This window comes from Rhamphochromis sp. 'chilingali', assembly GCF_963969265.1.
Source record: "Rhamphochromis sp. 'chilingali' genome assembly, chromosome: 8".
NCBI lineage: Eukaryota > Metazoa > Chordata > Actinopteri > Cichliformes > Cichlidae > Rhamphochromis > Rhamphochromis sp. 'chilingali'.
The window spans coordinates 8,840,969-8,862,433 of record NC_137935.1 but is presented as its reverse complement, the minus strand read 5'-3'; the positions used below and the strand labels follow the sequence as shown (position 1 = coordinate 8,862,433).

The 21,465-nt window shown below is 40.1% G+C and overlaps 3 protein-coding genes across 3 annotated transcripts in view; all 3 read left to right on the top strand.

Annotated features, from left to right (window-relative positions):
* LOC308400605 (rho guanine nucleotide exchange factor TIAM1-like) overlaps positions 1-11,044 on the top strand; it is a 40,832-nt gene extending 29,788 nt beyond the window's left edge. Inside the window, exons 16-27 of the mRNA XM_080888416.1 lie at positions 3,513-3,698; positions 4,589-4,657; positions 4,997-5,122; positions 5,225-5,333; positions 6,141-6,320; positions 6,405-6,523; positions 6,618-6,726; positions 7,620-7,678; positions 7,812-7,917; positions 8,040-8,127; positions 8,240-8,412; positions 8,631-11,044. Of these exons, the coding sequence (XP_080744542.1) occupies positions 3,513-3,698; positions 4,589-4,657; positions 4,997-5,122; positions 5,225-5,333; positions 6,141-6,320; positions 6,405-6,523; positions 6,618-6,726; positions 7,620-7,678; positions 7,812-7,917; positions 8,040-8,127; positions 8,240-8,412; positions 8,631-9,157 (1,851 nt within the window). The 3' untranslated portion in view covers positions 9,158-11,044. The remainder of the gene's footprint in view (positions 1-3,512; positions 3,699-4,588; positions 4,658-4,996; positions 5,123-5,224; positions 5,334-6,140; positions 6,321-6,404; positions 6,524-6,617; positions 6,727-7,619; positions 7,679-7,811; positions 7,918-8,039; positions 8,128-8,239; positions 8,413-8,630) is intronic.
* A 5,745-nt stretch (positions 11,045-16,789) lies between these two features.
* Positions 16,790-18,118, top strand: LOC308400590 (claudin-17-like). Its single transcript, XM_080888381.1, has one exon. It carries the CDS (start codon positions 16,899-16,901, stop codon positions 17,586-17,588), a length of 690 nt encoding a protein of 229 aa, XP_080744507.1. The 5' UTR covers positions 16,790-16,898; the 3' UTR covers positions 17,589-18,118.
* An 883-nt stretch (positions 18,119-19,001) lies between these two features.
* cldn8.2 (claudin 8.2) lies at positions 19,002-20,440 on the top strand. The gene has a single exon (XM_080888865.1). It carries the CDS (start codon positions 19,072-19,074, stop codon positions 19,939-19,941), a length of 870 nt encoding a protein of 289 aa, XP_080744991.1. The 5' UTR covers positions 19,002-19,071; the 3' UTR covers positions 19,942-20,440.
* The last annotated feature ends 1,025 nt before the right edge of the window (positions 20,441-21,465 follow it).

Sequence of the window (21,465 nt, the reverse complement as noted above, 5' to 3'; positions counted from 1 at the left end):
ATAGATAGCCAGCCTAACCTTTGTAAGATTGTATTTTGTGCTATGAAAAACACATAGATTTCTAATTATTTTATGGGGCAAAGTACTATCACTGTTTTTCTGTCTTGTTATTATAAAAGCTATGTGCAACATAACCTCATTACGTACTACATATTCAAAGCAAGGACTTTGGCACAGACCACCTACATCATTTCTCAGCGATGCCAATTTGTGTGCTCTGGCTACAGGCTCAATAGAGAAGAACTCAGTGTGGCATCATTTTGTGATCTGAATAACAGCCTCTAAACTGTTTAGCTGTACACTCCCATCTCTCAATGACAAATGTGGAGTCTTTATGTGGGGCATTCTGGGAAAGTAGGAAATTACTGACTGAGTCAAACAGGACACACAGTGGAAAGCAAGTCATGCAATTCAGTTGTTATGCGGGGGGGGGGACTGGATGTTTGGTGAAAACAGCAAGTGTGTATTTTTCTTCCTCACTGCTATGGTATTTTCAGAGCTTGTAACTTAATCACAGGGACCATTGCTTCTTTTGTTACTTGTTAAATGCTGCACGGCAGTTCACCCCCTCTCCAGCCTGCTCCTCAGCAGCTCCCCTCTCCCCTTTTCCTGAAATCCTGCATTTGTATTCTACTGCGGCGTGGCTTACCCAGTCAATCCTGCTCCACTGCAGCCTTGAGGAGACTCTTTCCCTCCTGCTCCTTTGCTCTCTCCCCGGTCTGGAGGATTATTGAGACTAATTTACAATGCTGCTAGAGTTGACCAGATCTTCACACTCACACAGTGTGCCTAAGTTTACCCAGCCTGTAGAGAAGAGAGAGAGCCAGAGAGAGAAAACAGCAGAGTACTGGTGACAAAGCTACAGCAGACTGTGAAGGAGCAAAAGAAGGGGAGTTGGAAGGCTCTAAGTGCTGGTGGGCGGAGAGGAGGAGGCTGAGCAGCTCCACTCATCCTTCATCACAAGCACCACAGCATCTTCTCCTGTTTTTTTTTTTTTGTTTTTTTTAAACCAGGGAAGACAAAAGGGCTCAGAAATGTATTGGAGAGACACAGTGTAGACTTTGCTCTTTCTAAAGCCCGGAGTCTTTGTTTTCTCTCTGGTACTTTAACTGACGCTGGCTGTCCATCTGCACCCGGCTATGTCTATCCTGAAGTGGAGCAAGCACAGCAAGCGCTCCACAGACTCCATCTATGACATGCTTCATCTGGTGAGCCTCTTTTCTTTCATGCACGTCGTTTTTTTTACCTGCTTAATTCTTGGTGCTGCTGTGATAGCTGTTGTCTCATTCCAGTGAGAAGAAAAACAAAATCACCTGTCCTTCTCAGTGTTAGTTTCACACCTCTCGCTGGCTGCTGTAGACCAATGGCAGGAAGCTGTGAGTCACTGTCGCCGCAGAGTTGCCCCATAATCACTGGAATGCTCCAGGAGATGCCAAAATAAAATACTGCATATAGGAGCCCATGCTCTACAAGTCTTACTGCAGATGACTTGGACTTTATGCGACTTGGACAATCTACTGACTATTTCTGAGTTTCTCTCTTAGCACCTTAAGCTGCGATATCGAGCTTCAGTTTCAGAGAACAGACATGCAGTCTTCTCCTTACGCCATGCTTTTATGCTTTGAAGTAGTTTATTTCCCCCAGCAAATAAAATATAGATTAAAAAATCTGTGACAGGTTTTTACATTTACACATTGTTCTTTTAAATAGATACAGAAGCCTGTGATTTTCTTTTTTCTCCCCCTCTGTACTTTCTCTCCTTTCTAACATGTCATAAGTGTCCAAGCACGCAAAGCTGTCATAGTGTTAATTAGCCTAGATTGTGAAGAGCATGTCTTGACTGTGACTGTCTTACTAGGCTTAGTAAAACTTTGCAAAATGTTCAGAAAAGAAACAGATTTGAATTTTCCCCTTTTTCTGCACTCTTGCAATCTGTTTGTGCATTTCCATCTATCATTTCATGCTCAATTTTATGTGTAATGTACTGGACCTTACATATCATCAGCTCTAAGTTTCATAAGACTTTTTTTTTAAAAAAACTTTTATTTTATTTTTTTAACTAAATCACTCTCTACATCCAGTTGGTTTTACTTACAAAGTATGTGTTGTGTTCACTCTGACCAAAAAATATCACATCTAACAAATCACAAAGCATTTGTGAATTAGTGTAAGATCCATTTGCAACATTGCATTTACAGACACAGCACCTCCTAGTTCATCTGTTTATGTGAGAGCTGCCTGCTTAATTTGGGAACATTGTCAAGAGGAACAAATGGCTGTCGTGCCTCACATATCAATGTCTCTTTGATTAGATAACAAAGCTGATAACCACGGTCATTTGCAAAGCTGCACGGGAATATCTGTAACAGTTGCTGGATAACAGTATTCTTCTTGTACTCTGTTCTTCTCGCTCTTGCATTTTTCCATCATATTTTTGTGAATGACGGCAAAGAACATCAGGACTATGGCCGTTTTTCATCAGCATTTTGGTAAATATTGGAAAAATTGCACACGCATTGCTTTTTAGAGACAGCAGAATCCTTATGTTTGTTTGTCTAAAACTAAAAACAAAGTTTAGATGTGAAGACTGACAGCAGCTAAGATCATAATTGGGTTTTCTAATATGAGAACCACAACCTTTCATCCTCTGCAGCTATGTTGATGTATAATCTCAGTATTTCACAGGGGAGCCTATAGGTGTGAGAGGACAAATTGTTTCTGTCCAGCCTGTAAAACTCCATATAAAACAAAGCACACATCTCTCAGCTTCCAGTTATGAACTCAATAATGACTACAGCTCCTAGTGGTCCCTGTTATGTGACTGTCTCATTTGATCTTTATCATGTACTTTCAAATGAAGTCTGGCCTCACAGAGTGAATAAGGCTTTGATGGATATGATTTATGCTCTTTGTGCTTTCTGCTTTGTGTTTGTATTGATTATTATTATTATTTTTTTTTAAAGCCAAAATGCCAGTTTATATTTAGGGATGCTGAGGCTGTGGCCAAAGTAACAAGTACTAGTTCAGCCATGTAGGCTGCTACTGAGTGGGGTCTATTTTTTACCCAAAATGATAGTCTAATGCACATCAGCGCTGGTCACCACGGCAACCCATACTGTATGTGGACAGACACCGTTGTGTGTATATTTTGATTCTGTGAAAGAGCTGAATCATTACACCACCGATCCATCAGTAGGAGGAAAACATCAGGGAAAAGAGCGATGTGAGTGAGAGGGAGGTGGAAAGTCATTGTTATGACAGACTGAAAATAGACCAAATTAGTGCAAATGATTTTTTTTTTTTTTTAGAGCTGCCTCACTGCCTCTTTCCAGGCTCAGTTGCTGTACAGTCATGGATGTGTGCACAACAGTAGGTAGAAAGTGGCATCTGCTTCCTAATGTTTGCGGCTCCCACCTTTGTGAACATTGCCGTTTTCTTTTATGAAGGATTTTATCACTCTTGCCTTTGAAACGCTCATCTTTTTTTGGTTGTTTTTCCCCCCTTTCTTGCAGAGCACGGAGCAGGTCGCCGCTTTCTGCCGCAGTCTCCATGACATGAATTCCTTGGAGTGTGTGTCCTCTTCGCCGAGCCCGGAATCGCCCTTTCCACCTCCTGCAACTCCCAGACAGCTCTCTGATGCCGACAAGCTCCGCAAAGTCATCTGTGAACTCGTGGAGACCGAACGCACCTATGTCAAAGTCAGTATCACTCATCTTACTTGTAGGAGGCAGATGGTGTTTGTGAGTGTGCATGTTCCTCCTGTCCATCGATCGATATTTCTGTCTGCCTTAGGTCGTGTTAGGCTTCCACATTACCCATTCAACATGACCTATCCATATTTATCTCTGTGTCTCGGGAGATATGAGCAGGACACAGCTGTGCCCTTGCTTGGATATTGCCTAATCTTTTTCAGCCCAGTATAAATATGGCTCAGTGGAATAACTGGGTTAGCGATGCTATATAATGGAATAATTTAGACTAACTAAAATGTTATGCCCTATTTCACGGGCCACAGATATAGTTATTATAGAAATTATACTGCAAGTGACTGATGGTGTATTGTTCAAACAGACATGTGGGTGCATTTTTATGTCTGTGTGTCTTGTAGTAGGAGTTGCAGTTTTGTTGCTAATGCAATAAATACAGGCAAAACACTTGAAGGGGTTTTGATTTCAAGTTGACAAAGCTTTAATGCAATACCACATAATGTGTTTTGTTTGCTACAAGTTTGAGCACGTCATTTGGAGTCAGTCTCATGTTACTTTTGATTGCCAGGCATTTGTTCATTTCTTAGGCTTTCTACATTTCAGCTCACGTTTGTATTACCAGAGTCATCTACTTAATTTGGTTTCCATATAGCCGTTCTTTCTGAAGAAAAAGGCACCCACCAGCTGCTTTTGGTTTGAGCTTGAATTACTTATTTGTCCTGGTGTCTGACTATCCCTTTCTATACCTGTTGATTTGTTAAAAATGTCAAAGCCTTATTTAAAAATGCATTTTTTTGTGTGTGTCCATATTTCACACGGTGGCACAAGGCAAACCTGAGTAAAGCACAATTTACCGACTCTTTTTCATGGTTTTCTTGCAGGATCTTAATTGCCTCATTGGGAGATATTTAACCCCACTGCAGAAAGAGACCTTCCTTACTCAGGATGAGGTATGTCAAATGCTCCCCATGTGCCTTTATGGGGTCCAGGCTTTTAAATGCCAGTACTGTTGAAATGTTCTAAGAAAAGTAGGTTACATAATCATGTGAAGTGCAGCTCTGTGTGAGGACAAGAGGGTTGGATGATGTGTGAGAGAGATGGGATGTTTGAAAATAACATGTTTTATCTGCACTTTCAACAACGAGGTTCATTTGGTTATATTCAATTTTTGGACATTTTTGTGGTTTAACTGGTAGCAAGTGATTAATAAAAATAATATTTTGAAATGCACTGGAAGGTGTTAAAATTCTTTCTTTATTTCAAATCATCTCAAATAATTTTTCTTTCAGCTGGATGTTCTGTTTGGTAACTTGCCAGAAATGGTGGAGTTCCAAGTCGAGTTTCTCAAGACTCTGGAAGACGGGACGAGACTGGTTCCTGATTTGGAGAAACTGGAGAGAGTGGATCAGTTTAAGGTATGCACTTATTCTTTGAAATATACAGCAAAAGACTAGCAACAGGTATTTAAAGACCCGACAAAGTCTTTGAATTACTGGTTGTGTGACTCCTTTTTACAGAAAATCCTCTTCTCCCTCGGAGGCTCTTTCCTGTACTATGCAGACCGGTTTAAGATCTACAGTGCTTTCTGCGCCAGCCACACCAAAGTCCCTAAGGTCCTCGTGAAGGGTGAGTAAATGTGCTTCAGAGATGCATCCCTCCTTAAAGGAGAAAGGATGCATTTAGGCTCCCAGGGCTAAAAGCTTTGCACAAATGTATGGTATATAATGAGCAGTCTCGAACACTGTCTTCTAAGCTAGTACACCCACTCCCTTCAGGACTTGACTGGATGGCTTTGTTTTCTGCATTTACATTCAGTGAGTCAACTGGTTATCTGCCACACTGTTTAAGGAGGTGCTATTAGAATAAAGCTGTTTTTCTTTTTCTTTTTCTTTTTTTTTGAAACAGTAAACAGATTTTTGTTCTGCCCACTCATGTTTAGCTGCTGTTCGATAAAAATGACCCTTCTGTAAAAACAAAACAATTCAGACCTTTTGATGTGGCTTCTAATCTCTAATGCAAGACAAAGCATGCTTGTACGCCAGTAATCTGCATAATATCAGGCTAAACATAAGCAAGCAGACAACAAACTTATAGATCTCACCCCAACCGGTCGCAGCAGATGGCCGCCCCTCCCTCAGCCTGGTTCTGCCGGAGGTTTCTTCCTGTTAAAAGGGAGTTTTTCCTTCCCACTGTCGCCAAAGTGCTTGCTCATAGGGGGTCATATGATTGTTGGGTTTTTCTCTGTATCTATGAAGCGCCTTGAGGCGACTTTTGTTGTGATTTGGCGCTATATAAATAAAATTGAATTGAATAGACCATTAGTGAAAATACTAGGAATCCAATGTTTATCAGTTACATAGAGGATAATTAAAAGTAGGTAAATAGGTAACATATGGAGGCGTTTCACTAAGTGTTCTTTTTCGGTCATTCCAGCCAAAACTGACCCCAATTTTAAGGCCTTTCTGGATGAACGAAACCCCAAGCAGCAGCACTCTTCCACACTGGAGTCTTACCTAATCAAACCCATACAGAGGGTTCTCAAGTATCCCCTCCTGCTGAAGGAGCTCTTCTCGCTCACAGACCCAGACAGTGAAGAACATTACCACCTCGACGGTAAGACAAATTCTTATAGCAGATCTCAAAAATATGTACAATCCCAACAACCCGCCTCATAACGCGATTTGTGCTGGACTGCAGTTGCCATGAAAGCCATGAACAAGGTTGCCAGCCACATCAATGAAATGCAGAAGATCCACGAGGAGTTTGGAGCTGTGTTTGATCAGCTTATCACAGAGCAGAGCAGTGAAAAGAAAGAGGTAGATCGGAGAAACCTGGCTTGGTTCTGTTATGTTAACCAAAAATGACACGCAATTGGAGCAGATTGGTTGATTATTTCGTTCCAATTACCAGGTTGCTGATCTGTCAATGGGCGATCTGCTTCTCCACAACACTGTGACATGGATTAACCCACCTGCCTCCTTAGGAAAATGGAAAAAAGAACCCCAGATGGCTACATTTGGTATGGCAGGATTGTTGATTATGTAATAAATGAATAATAAGTGTATGTATGCTGTTTGGATTCCATCTAAAAATGTCAAAACATCTGATGAAAAATGACAAATTGACTGTGATGGCACAGTCACACACGTTGTGTAAAGCGTGCACATGCATCAGGGCACATTTTGGAAAGAACTGCCTAGTAATTATGGAAAAATTCAAATGCCTTACACTCCATAAGTGACAGATTAGCAGCATTTGACAACATTTCAGTTAACTGTAATGTGGGTTGCATAGCAGTGCAATAGTTAGCACTGTTGCCTCACAATGAGAAAGCTTAGTCAGTTAAGGTCTCCCTGTGTGGAGTTTGCATGTTCTTCCTTTGCCCGTGTGGGTTTTCTTTAGGCTCTCTGGCTTCCTTTCACATCCAAAGACAGGCATGTTTGGTTAACTGGTGATTCTGAATTCCCCAATAATGTGAGGTAGACCAAGTACTTGGTCTAGAATAAAGTGCTGTAAAAATGTAGTGCTGTAAAAAAAGGTAGTCTAAAGTGCTTTGAGTAGTCAGACGGGCTAAAAAAACCCATGTGTATTAGTTGCCCCCCGACTTCTGACCATATATAGTATTAATAATAACAACAATGGTACTAATAATAATATTAACTAAGGTTTGGATAACCCCAAGGATGCTTTACAGAAGAGTAAAAATGAACTAAAACATATAAATAAACAAAAAAGTCTTTTCATTTTAGCAAGAATTGTTCACAATTGTGCACAAAAAAGAGACCAGTAACCCTTCCTATGTAGTTTTTAATGAACAGACCTGTTGTTAACTTCAAAGTTACATATGTTGATTTGACATGTGACCTGAACCCCAGTGATTACTAAGTCTTTTTTTCCACCAATGCTTTCTAGTGTTCAAAACAGCAGTGGTCTTTGTTTGCAAGGAGGGGTCCAAGCAGAAGAAGAAAATGGTAGGTTTTCACAAAAACAGGATTCCATCAGCAACACCAAACCCCAATCGCAAACACATTGTTGACTTGCCTTTCCTGTGGACCATTTTTTGTCTGTAAAAACAAAACAAAAAAATTCTTTACTTGACTGAAGGGAGGTTCCCACCGGGTCTCTGTATCTTCTGAAGAAAAAGATCCCTTCAGATTCCGTCACATGATCCCAACTGATGCCCTTCAAGTCCGGTCTATGACCAATGCAGGTATAGTAGATTACAAACTTTAGTAGCACACTAGTTCTAGCTTCAGTCCGACTAATGATTATCTCACAATATATTACCAGATTTCTACGTATATGAGACATTAGTGATGATTTCTCCCTCAGATGGCGAGGGCTCTGCTGTGTGTGAGATTATCCACACAAAATCGGAGTCAGAAGGAAGACCAGAAAGGACATTTCACTTGTGCTGCAGGTGAGGATTTCTGCTAAAGGAGGTTCAATTACACTGCAGATTACAGCTTGCCCACTACTGATAAAGTCCAGTCTGCTATCTAACGAAGTGACAAACTGTCTACCTTTCTCAGCTCTCCGGAGAGCAGAAAAGACTTTGTGAAGACAGTCCACTCCATCTTGCGAGAAAAGCATCGCCGGCAGCTCCTAAAAACAGAGAGCTTACCACTCAACCAGCAGTATGTACCCTTTGGAGGAAAACGGCTGTGTGCTCTGAAGGGAGCCCGCCCCACTATAAATAGAGCAGGTAAATGCCAGTCTGTAGATGCATTAACCCAACAGCTTCAAGTGCACAATTTATTTTTGACAGACAGGCAGAATCCTGTGGTTTTATCCTGAGTTTTTCATTTAAGGTTTTAACCAGTATTGTAGGAAGATAATTACTTTCAACCAAACTCCAAAGGGATGTACTCAAAGTAGTAAGATCATAATAATTTATCTCTCTGATGTTCTGGGGTTTTGCAGCATCTGCCCCGACTAGGACTCTCGGCCGAAGGAAGTTAGTGCGCAACCGTTTCACCATAGACACGGATATTGTTTTTGATGGTGATCCTGAACAGCAAGACCTCGTTTCACCAGAGGAGCCTGGCTCAAAACGGTCCCAGCAGGATGAGGAACCAGATCAGCAGCAGCAGCAGCAGTCTGACTTGGCAGGTGACACAGACCGCTGGGTGGAAGAACAATTCGACCTAGAAGAATACGAAGATCAAGAAGAGGTGAAGGAAACTGACATCCTCAGTGACGACGACGACTTCTGCCAGACACCAACACCTGCGTCCATTGAGACTGACCTGGAGGCCCCAGTCATGGCTTTGACCTTGGAGGGTGTGGAAAGAGAGAAGATTAAATCCCCAACAGTCAGTGAGACATCTGACATGGCGAAGCAGAGAACCATGATCAATGACAAGACGGAGGATCAAAATCAGAAGGAGAAGGATGAGATTTGGGTAAGAAGGGAGCAATCAGGTTTATCCCCAGACTGTGCCACATAAAAGCAGATGCCAGAAGATAGACAGCGAGTGTTCTAGACAGCTTTACATGGGCTCCATAAAAACAAGTCATCACAAACAATGCATGAGCATTGATGTATATTGCACAGCTAGTAGAAGATATACCTTTCTTTATCTTATGCTGAATGCTTTTTTTTGTACAGGTAAGAATATTAGTGGAGCAATACAGGAATCCAGAGTGAGGGAGCTTTTCCTGAATCGAATGCTGTTACAGGAAAGTCAAGTGTAAGCTTTGAGGGTTGAAATAATGGTACAATCACAGAGTCTAATCAGTTGCTTTGATTGGCATGGTTTGCACATTTGGGCGGCATTCTTTAGTCCTGCCTGCTGTTGCCAAATTTGGGTATTGTGAGAACATAAATATTTGTTATGTCTGTGTTACTCAGAGATATTATCATAGTTAAGGGCTGTATATTATTTGTCCTTAAAGAAATAGAACAATTAATTGCAAAGGACCGTTGTCTTGCATAGTTTACTATACTTGTGGATTTTCACATGAATATACACTGACATGTTTTGAGTACAGACTTCCTGATGTATTTGATTTTGATTTGCTGTTTATTAACTTAAAGCTATCTTTTTTTGTTACATTTAATAGGATAATAGTGGAATTATGTAAAACTCCCCTTGTCAAAGAAGCAAGGGGATTTCATTGTTTTGATTTGGCATAATCCTGTTTTACTTGAATTTGGCTGTTTCACGTGTCTTTGTTTACTGTGAAACCGTTTTGGTGACATTTACTTTTCCTCTTCAGTATTACCACTCATACACATCGATACTTAACACTCCACTTGGAACCACTCAGTATTGTACATAATACATCTGGGGTCTGTTTCAGAAAGCAGGTTTAGTAAAATAGCTGACATTGTTAACCCTGTCACAAGAGAAAAAGTCAACAGTAGGTTTTCTTTAACAAATCTGTCCAGGAGTTTCTCCCTAAAGAAGGGCCTTGGATTCCCAGACAGATACGCCTTAATAAATGTGACTGTGTGGACATTTAGGCGCCTGTCAGGTTGTGAACCACTTCAAAGCACTGGAACATTTACCTTGTATTACTGTAGTAATCACAGTTTAGCACCAATTTGTATCAACATTTAGACACATCAAATACTCATTCATTAAACATGTGTCATGTAACGAGGAGTGAATAATGTTCATGATTACATGATTGTGTAAATACATGTCAGTAGAGCTGCAAATGAAATGACTAAGACTCTAAAAATAAACTAGCTATAGTTTAAAAGTGAGTTTTTACATATAAGCTGATATTGGTTTAGTATGGTCTGACAGCATTACATGTTGAGATATTTACAAACTTTAAAATACATCGGCTCACTATCATTAAATCTAGAGCCCATAGCTAAGAATTCCCATTCAGTTTGAACCTAGGCACAACCTCATATCCATATTTTATTCGCTTTATTTATTTCTGTCCCCATCGATTGAACCAGCCTTTTTTGAACCCTATCTCAGGGTTTATCAGTTCAGAGTTCAGGGTAAGCTTAGAGTTTGTAAACCTGCTTCCTGAAAGAGACTTCAGCTTCTTTAAAAAATGTCTTGTGTGTTCAAAATGATTGTTCACTAGTATTGGAATACAATGCAATGTTCTTATTTATTCATATGTAAATTAATTTGTTAGCACCAAACACAGTTGTGTTTTTTTTTTTGTTTGTTTGTTTTTGTTTTTTTCCACTGAGAAAGTCCAAATTTGCTCAAGCAATCAAGGGAAAGACTTGCCGTGTGCAAAATGAAAGAAGTCATACTTGTAAACAATTCATTGTGCTACTAAGACTGCGTTTTTATTACTGTGTGTATATAGAAATGTACTGATATCATAATAAAAACAGTTGTTTCCTACTTATAATTTAACATGTGTGGTTGGTGTGGTTTTAATCAGCAGCCTCATTTACTCCCTGCAGCTCAGCAGATACCAAGTCTACAGGACCATTTTGTGATGGGAGAAAACAAAAATGTCAAGTCGACATGCTTGTAAACAACAGAACTAAGTGACTAATCGATGCTCAGCTACCTTAAAGCAACACTTAGAGACTGACTGCAATTGCAACAAGTGGAAAACTTAAAGCTGAACTTTAGAAGACATTAAGAGCCACTCAGAGTGTTTGCTAGCTTCGGCTCACTAAGTGTCTGAGTGATGGTGCGCAACCTAAATCGCCATTAACAGAGAAAACACAAAAATGTCTGCAGTCAGTGTTTAGTGTTCACATAACAGGAATGAAGCAAGCTGAGAATTATTAACAACGATTGATTTAATCTAAATCTATACATTCTATAACTGGATATAGAAAATGAACACCGTACTTTCCAATATGCCTCCTCTAAATGAGTAATTTGAGGTGTGGTCATTACATGGACATTTTTTCTAATGAGAAACTATTGCATTTCAGTGCTAGTGAGTCATTTCCTATTTCGTTATAGCTCTTTTTGCCAGTCAGGTTTTTTGAGAAATACAAAGGCGGGTGCAACAGATGAGCAAGGGGGAACGGTGGCCAAAAAATTCAGGAAGTGCATGAGCAAAGATAAACAATGGTTGCAGGAAGACCCTTCTCTGGCATCTGCTTTTTGCACACAACCTTAAAAAAGATCAAATCACAACAATATGAACTGGAACGTGTTTTAGCAAACTGATACTGAAGGGCTATTGTGTTTTAAACGGTCTACTGTCTTAAGCGGGAGAAACACTGCTGCAAAAAGCACATGGAACAAGAGTTCAAAAGAACAAATCTACATTCCAGATTACAGAATGCCAAAAATAGAAAATGTAAGTTTAAATTGTCTATTAAAGGTAACGTCCTCTTGTACATTAGTCAAAACATTACATCTGTAACCCTGTTATGAGCTGTAGACAACTGTCTTCCACCATTGTTGAATTCTCTGCTTCCTTGGAAAAGAACAATTTCTTCAGTATTTTCAAGCTAACATCAGGAAGAATGGCAGCACTCTACAATCAGTGGGTATCTTATCTCTTTTATAACTGAGCTCTCTGCCCCCCACCCCCAGCCAGCACATCCTTGTCAATCACCACCCCCAACACAAAAGCTCTGGTGCTCCTTTTAGATCAAGGGGAAAGATCTCTTCAGACTTACAGCCTTGTGATGTGAAGCAATACAGTACAGTTCTGAATGACACGACTCCTTGATTAAATATCTGCCAAGAGATAAATGGAACCATCCTAATTTATGGGATTATTTATCTTTTAATATCTCTATTTATAATCTTTATGTATTCATAAAAGGATATTACAAAGCAACTAATAAATGAATGATGAAAGAAAATCAAAGACTAAATCTAAAATCAAAAGAAACAGCCAAAACAGAAGAGGCCAAATGACCCATGTGGTACAAACACATTAGCCAGCTCAGCAACACCAAAAGGACTGAAAAGCCACAGAAAGCGAAAAATATGGGGAAAGAAAGGAAAATTTATGGCATAGGCATGTAAGGCTTATTGATGATGTGACTAGTGATAGAAGTAGCAGGATGAATTCTGTACATGTGTACACATGTACAGGGCTGTACTCTCCTCTGTTTTAGCCAAATGCTGCTAGCCGGATTATATGGTGATTTAAGGTGCAAATGGATAATGACCCAAAGCATTTTGCAAAAGCAAACCAACAGTTTCTCAAAGCAGAGAACTGAAATATTCCCCAGTGTCACGACAGTCCCCTAAGCTCAACTCAACACAGCGTGCTTTTGAGTTGTTAAATACCAAACTAAATGCAGAGAGCTGCACAAAGAAGCAGTAAATGTTTGGCTGGCAGAGCGTTTCCAGCGAAGAAACACAGTTCTAGGCTGTTGAAAATGGGGGGCTATGTACAAAAGTAGCTGTAATTGCTAAAGAAATAATTATGGACCGTAAAACACAAAAAACAAGTCAGCAGGTGGGGCTGTTCTGTAGCAGTAGGTACCAGGTACCTTTTAACCTACTTCTATGTGTATTGTCTTAAGACAAACAATGCAATGTTTCTTATACAACAGATAAGAAATAATTGTCTTGTCCTTCCCCAATCGCCCACACTTAGATTGGAAGTCTTCATTTGAAGTAGTTCACCAAACAGTGGATAATGCGTAACATCCCTAAAGAGGTGCCTGCTTCTCACTCTAATGTACACTGTTTATTCATGCGCCATTTGAATGCTGGTAATTGCTAGCAAGATCAGTTTGGCTTCCTGCTTTCAGTGGCTCCTGCTACTGACACCCAAACTTCAGGATGGAGTGTAAGGTGTATGTTTCTCTCTTGGCCCTGACTCCTGAGCTGCAGCCAGCAAGGGGGCTGACGTGCTGCTCTCTGGCATTGGTTAGCCTCCTGCTGCTCAGTCAAATGAGTCTGCAGTGGACATCATGCATCTGAAACAATCAGCAAGCTAACCAGTTGGTCCTCATGATTCTAATGAGCTGTATTAGGTTCCTTATCCCTCTATCATCGAAAGGTCACGTTACCCAATGCTGATCAATGCCAAGCATAGGGAGCTTGGAGAGGTTTTCTACACTAGAATAATTTTTCTCAGCACTACATTTTGCATATATAGTTAAAAACAAAAAAAGAAGCAGAAGTACAAACAAATTACATCGTGCACTTTTCCAAATACTTATGGACTAACGAAAGAAATCAGCAGGTGGTGCTGCGGATTAGGTATCCACTGAACCTGCTTTATGTGTAACATCCAGAGGCAGACTAAACTAAGTTTCTAGAGTAATCTAAGTAAGAACTAATATCTCTAAATTTGACAAATTAGCACTTTTGGGGTAAAAGAAAATTGTATACACCACTTATAACACTTAACATCTCCAAGCAAGCACCCATTTTCCACTCTGACGTATGCGGTTGTTTCGTGTGATGTTTATGTGCCAGCGCTTACTTGGAGGCTCAGTATTGGTGTCAAGCCTTTGTGTTTTAGTTCTGATGTTCCTGAAAAAAATATTTTGCTGTATGCACATTGGTTAATTTGTTTTATTGTTTTTACTAATAATAAAAATATTAGGAGTAATAGTAATATTATGCAACTGCAGTTTATACGGTACTATACTGTAGAACAAGGGAGTCCACATGTTTTTAACCATAATGAAATGCAGAAAATACTGAGAGGTTAATGCTCACAAACACTGAGATTTTAAATTTATCACAGATTTTTCTAATTTAGTTATAGTTTTTTTTCCCCATCTTATAATCTATATACAAGAAACCATAAGCCATCTTATTTAGCTTTATGAAAATGATTACTCTAGTAACTGTTTTACCAAATTTAAAGACTAACTCATTTCAGTTGAAGCAGTAAAAGAATTATCAGCCTTCTTCCTGGAATGTGTAGTCATATTTACATTCAACAGGTGCCACACTGCATCTACAATCTTGTACCATTTTATCTGAGTTGAATCTATATTTTCTATATTTAATCTATATACATTTTTTAATTAAAATTGATCTAAAATCAAAATTCACAGCTGTGAATACACACTACAACATAGGTTTCTTCACAGCTGCAGGTTTCTCCCTATGAGGATACATGTTTACATTCAAAGCAGGTGAGGATGTGATGATGGTATCACTCAGCAAACCTGTCCAGCAGGTTTTGCAGTTTCTGTTCCTGTTTTATGACCTCTCCTGTTACATCTCTCTCTCTGTCATTCTTTGTCTCACCTGCTTCTCAGAAACGAGGTGAGCAGCAGGGCATTGCACGTCCTAGACCAGGTTTAAATAAAGGAGTGGCTTTTTCACCTTGTAATTCCCTGCTGTTTTTTTCCCTCTTTACCTGAAATCAGACGGACAGTCTCCCTTGTAAATCGTGCCAAATACCTGGCACAATTCAGGAAAACAAAATCGACTTAAATGTCTAGAAAGCATCCTTCTACGAACAAATTAATCTATACTTTCAATCACAGGTGGTAAATAATACCGGGTTCAATGGCCACAACAGATCATTTTGCTTACATCTGATGTATTATATACACAAAAAATGTAGCTTTGAATGTGAGCTCTTGTTGCAGGGAAATGGGACCATCTGGATGTAATCATCTGTATGTGGGCTTGCATTGAAAACAGTGAATGCGTTGCTTCTGAGAATGACTAAACATAAATTTTTTCTTGGATTTTTTTCAATATTCAACAGGCTAATTCATTGCTGTTCACTTCAAGGCTTGTATTACTTGTAATACTTAGTCTAGTTACTCCAGGCTTTGTTTGGGTGGCCTTGGAATATATTTATAACACATAAGACCCAAACCAATCTTATAAGAATTTTACAAGCTGCCACTGTATAGTAAAATGGCCTGTAAATGGCCTGTATTTGTATAGCGCTTTACTAGTCCCTAAGGACCCCAAAGCGCTTTACATATCCAGTCATCCACCCATTCACACACACATTCACACACTGGTGATGGCAAGCTACAGTGGGGCAAAAAAGTATTTAGTCAGCCACCGATTGTGCAAGTTCCCCCACTTAAAATGATGACAGAGGTCAGTAATTTGCACCAGAGGTACACTTCAACTGTGAGAGACAGAATGTGAAAAAAAAATCCATGAATCCACATGGTAGGATTTGTAAAGAATTTATTCGTAAATCAGGGTGGAAAATAAGTATTTGGTCACCTCAAACAAGGAAAATCTCTGGCTCTCACAGACCTGTAACGTCTTCTGTAAGAAGCTTTTCTGTCCCCCACTCGTTACCTGTATGAATGGCACCTGTTTGAACTCCTCATCATCTGTATAAAAGACACCTGTCCACAGCCTCAAACAGTCAGACTCCAAACTCCGCCATGGCCAAGACCAAAGAGCTTTCGAAGGACACCAGGAAAAGTATTGTAGACCTGCACCAGACTGGGAAGAGTGAATCTACAATAGGCAAGCAGCTTGGTGTGAAAAAATCAACTGTGGGAGCAATCATCAGAAAATGGAAGACATACAAGACCACTGATAATCTTCCTCGATCTGGGGCTCCACGCAAGATCTCATCCTGTGGGGTCAAAATGATCATGAGAACGGTGAGCAAAGATCCCAGAACCACACGGGGGGACCTGGTGAATGACCTGCAGAGAGCTGGGACCAAAGTAACAAAGGTCACCATCAGTAACACACTACAACGGCAGGGAATCAAATCCCGCAGTGCCAGACGTGTTCCGCTGCTGAAGCCAGTGCATGTCCAGGCCCGTCTGAAGTTTGCCAGAGAGCACATGGATGATACAGCAGAGGATCGGGAGAATGTCATGTGGTCAGATGAAACCAAAGTAGAACTTTTTGGTATAAACTCAACTCGTCGTGTTTGGAGGAAGAAGAATACTGAGTTGCATCCCAAGAACACCATACCTACTGTGAAGCATGGGGGTGGAAACATCATGCTATGGGGCTGTTTTTCTGCCAAGGGGACAGGACGACTGATCCGTGTTAAGGACAGAATGAATGGGGCCATGTATCGTGAGATTTTGAGCCAAAACCTCCTTCCATCAGTGAGAACTTTGAAGATGAAACGAGGCTGGGTCTTCCAACATGACAATGATCCAAAACACACTGCCCGGGCAACAAAGGAGTGGCTCCGTAAGAAGCATTTGAAAGTCCTGGAGTGGCCTAGCCAGTCTCCAGACCTCCGAAACCAGTATGATAACATTACAGGAATGCTGATAGTATCGCAGTTTTAAAGCTTTGTAAAAGAGGTGCACTGGGCAGTGTTTTCATTAGACAAGAGACGAGAGACGAAACTTTATCCTTCCAAACAATGCAGGCAAAATCTGAGATTTTAGCACTGGTCCTGGGCGCCCTGGGCTTATGTGGGACAATAGTCACCACTTGTCTGCCCCATTGGAGGGTTTCTGCCTTCATCGGTGCCAACATCATCGTCATGGAGGAGCTCTTAGAGGGCTTGTGGATGAACTGCTACCGACAGGCTAACATCAACATCCAGTGCAAGGTGTATGACTCGCTGTTAATTCTCCCACCAGAGCTGCAGGCAGCGAGGGGGCTCATGTGTGTCTCCATAGTCCTGGCTTTCATCTCGTTGTTGCTCACAGGATTCGGGATCCAGAAGAGCAGCTGTTGTGGTGACAATTTAAAGAGTAAGAATATCACCTATGCATTAGGAGGGATTCTGTTTCTACTTTCCTTTTTGACCACACTCATCCCCGTAAGCTGGGTGGCCCATACTGTCATCAGTAACTTCTATAACCCAACAACGCTGGATGCTCAGAAGCGGGAGCTGGGATTGTCCCTCTTCATTGGCTGGGCCACTTCTGGTGTTTTGCTAATCACCGGGATCATTGTGCTGGTTAGGTACAGCAAACGCAGTGCAAAGGAAGATCAGCGCTACATTGAAGCATATCATATGGTGAAAAGGAATGAACAGAAGGCGGACAGTGTTGACTTTTCAAGAGCGAAATCTAGTTTTCATACAAATCAGGAATATGTGTAAATAACTGTACTGCAGTGTACTAATTGCATATTAGATGTCTCTCCGTATATTTATGAGCAACATGTGTTTTATTTGCAATGATATATTTAAATCAATATGTAACCATGTTCTATTGTACTATGCATTTGTCTTGTCTGCACTGTTTGGTTTACAGATGCAGCAAAAATATTTGGCTAATATGCTGTACACGAATAAACAACATTGCCTGTGTTTAAAGTAATATAATTTTTGGCAAATCTATATTATCACTGATCAACAATACACTGCTTGCAGTGGCTATCACCGATCAACTTCAATCTTAATGCAGCTCTTACTCCAATGACCCTGAGAATGTCATCACTGTTTTTAAGTACTTTTTTGGCTGCAAGTCTGTATTTTCTGTATTTATTTAAGTCATTTTTGTTGTGCTTAATGATGAATTTCTCATCTGAGACATGACAAATGCAACTGCTTCCCTGTCTTATTTCATTATATTTCATGATCTAATAATCCCGCCAACCAAGTGAACAGATAATTTATTAAAATCTTTAATTCAGTTTGTTTGTGTGATTCAATTCATAGAATTTCTACTTTTTTGTGGAAAGCAAATACTTGACCAACACTCCATTCAGGTATTTTTCTTGTACTAAAAACCTAAGGTGGAAAAGTGAAAACAGCCAATGAAGAAGTGCCTCATTTTCACATTTGACAGAACAGAAACTAAAATGTTTCTGTGGCTGCAACAAGGGAACGACCCTGTGTGATAATGACAAAAGGCCCTCCCTCTCAGGTTTCTTTGTGCGACACCTTTTCATCAGCTCGTCTTACGTGTAGAGAAGCAGTGCGTTTCACATCTGTGATCATCCACCCATCAGCTTTCTGTTTGTGAGATGGAGTCGTTTCCTACACCCATTAGTGTAGTTGGATGCTACAGTTGTTATATTAGTTTTATTCATTTTTTCAACATTTATAGCAAGTCTTTTTTATCTGGCAAATCCTTTCAAATGATAAAACTGGCCACACATTGCATTAGTTAATTTTAAGTTAGCACATGTAATAGTACTGAGATATTACATCGTATGTTCACAATACATTTTCCCTATGCTAAATGTTCTCTAAAATTACGTCAAGTATTTCCGTGTAGTATTAAAAATATCTTACATACTTTTCATTAACTTTGACTTTTTTTGCTTGATTTTTTTTTTAAAATATGATGTTGATTAAACCTTGATGTTACTGTGGTAACAAGATTTAGTGATTTTTAATAACTAAAAACTAACGACTGATCATTAGTACTGGAGGTATTCAAAACAAGCAGCACTCCTTTGTGTCTCGCCATTTATCTGATGGCTCTGAAGCAGCTTAACCAGTAAGGCTGCATTGCATCATTAGCATAGTTTTTGTGGGTGTATAAGTTCCTCAACTTGTTGTTGTTCTCAGATTTTTCTCTTCAGCTGTATAAGTGCACCAGAAGGTTGAGATTAAGCTTTCTGTGTTAACCAGAATGGCCACTTACACTGCTTACAGTGGCTACAGCAAGCCACCTCAATCTTATGTTGGCAGTTACTACGATGGGAAGCCGGCGCTGACAAATGGAGAGTACGGAGAGTATGGGGACTCTGTATATGAGGAAAAGAAGAAAATTGAAAAACGGAAGCAACAAAATGCTATCTGCTGTGAGGTAGTAGCTCTCATCATTGGCTTCATTGGACTAATTGGCGTTGCCGCTGTGACGGGCCTGCCGATGTGGAAGGTAACAGCCTTTATTCAGGAGAACATTATTGTCATGGAGACCCGCTGGGAGGGTTTGTGGATGAACTGCTACAGACAAGCCAACATCAGAATGCAATGTAAAGTGTACGATTCCCTGCTGTTTCTGCCTCCTGATCTCCAGGCTGCCAGGGGTCTGATGTGCAGCTCTGTGGCTCTGACCACCTTCGCCCTTATTGTTTCAGCAGTGGGGATGAAATGCACAAAAGTGGTGGACCACCGGGCTCGTACCAAGCATATTGTTCTTGTGGCTGGTGGCTGCCTGTTCCTCATGGGTTGCCTTACAACCATAATTCCCGTGTCCTGGACAGCCCATGTCATCATCCAAGATTTTTACAACCCTCTACTGATTGATGCCCAGCGTAGAGAGCTCGGGGAGGCCCTTTACATTGGCTGGGTGACTTCAGCGTTGCTTTTCAGTGCCGGAGTGATCCTGCTTTGCCGCCATGCTCCCCGCACCCAAGATCCAGATGAAAGGTTTCAATACAACCCCACAGGAAGCTTCTACCAACCCGCATACACCTACCAGCCAGCATATACCTACCAGCCTGCTTACTCTGCAGCCCCACCAGGATCTGTGATATACGCACCAAGTCAATACTAAAGATTTTTGGACTTTTTTTAAAATAAACTTGCCAAAATTTGGCACATTTGATGAGGAGAACTGATTAACTGTCGTTCACTTGAAACAACCAGATATTTCTTTACTTATCAAAGTGTACTGCAAATACTCCGAATCATTATGGACTTGAATGTGTTTCGATGCTGACAAACTGCTGGATTTCTATATTCCTTGTTTGGGGTTTTTTTTTAACCCTTTTGCTTAACTCACACTAAATTATATTCTAGCACAGTATGTGTAATCTATTACATCTGTTAATGTTACAACAATTGCATGTTGATATTGCGTTCTTTACAGTTTCTGACTTGCTCTCCAAGAACAAATTGTCAACTAGGCCCTTTTTTCAGATTGTAAACCAGTGATTTGTTTTCAACACTGTTATAAATTAAAATATTACATACAAGTTTTTTCAAAATGCTGGCCAAAATATCTGGCCAAATTTGTTTTTTTCCTAATAAAGTAAATGGCTTGTAAAAGAGAATCTTGTTGTATTTTTTTCCCCAATGTCTAACACAACAGTACATAGCTGATCAAGAAGTTAAAGGTGCATTATAATGTAAGCAGTGTTTCAGTGCTGACAAATGATCTTAAATTTGTTGTAAATTTCCAAAACCTCCAACTGAAACTGCACTTTCTTCACTCACTAGTGAGCAAATGGAAATATATGTCATTTCTATTGTAGTGTGTGGAAATGTGCCTAAACTAGTAAAACCAGGCTGTTTACACAGATCCACCCACTGTACAAACCTACCAGGTGACTTTATTTCAACCAAACAGGAATTGGTTGCTTTTTTTTTTTTTTTCCCTGAGAGGAGAGTGACACAAGAGACCCAGACAAGAAATCCAGTACTGACAGTCATGCATGTGTAACATTTGAGACCCTTAAAGCAAACCAAAATATATAAGAATATTTAAAAAATATACAAACGCACACACGCACGTACAAATTGTTTCCTTTTCACGGTACTTCTAAAATGTACTTATCAAATGTATAAAAAAAAATGTTGAATATTTGTCATAATTTGCCATACTTTGTTCTTTTCCCCCCCGCCGTTCTACTACTACTCATATTCTGTTAAAACTACACATCTCTCATATCTTTCATACACACACAGAAGCAGACTTCCCCCGACCCCACTGTTTGTCTTGTCTGTTGTGCGCTCCTGTCTTTAACAGTGTGCTTTACAAAAATGGGGGACAAAGAGTTTTGTCCATTGCTGTTATTTTGTGTCTCCAGTTCCCCTACATGCCCATGTACCATGAGGCCCTCCACAATAGCAGTAAATGATTAAAAATAAAGATGAAGTAATAAACAGGAAGTGAATCAGAACTGATTTTTGATCTGTAACTATAACTGGTAATACATTAACAGAGTATGTTTACCAGTGATACATTTGACGATTCTGAACATGCCCCCATTGTTAAGAAACACCTCGTCGTTTTGTCTTCTTTTAAACCGAAGTCCAAGAATGTAAACTGAGACTTCTGAGTAAACAAAGGGGGAAG

Bases quoted from the DNA above. Each gene is read 5' to 3' on its own strand.
- LOC308400590 (XM_080888381.1), top strand. From the start codon at position 16,899: ATGCAGGCAAAATCTGAGATTTTAGCACTGGTCCTGGGCGCCCTGGGC.
- cldn8.2 (XM_080888865.1), top strand. From the start codon at position 19,072: ATGGCCACTTACACTGCTTACAGTGGCTACAGCAAGCCACCTCAATCT.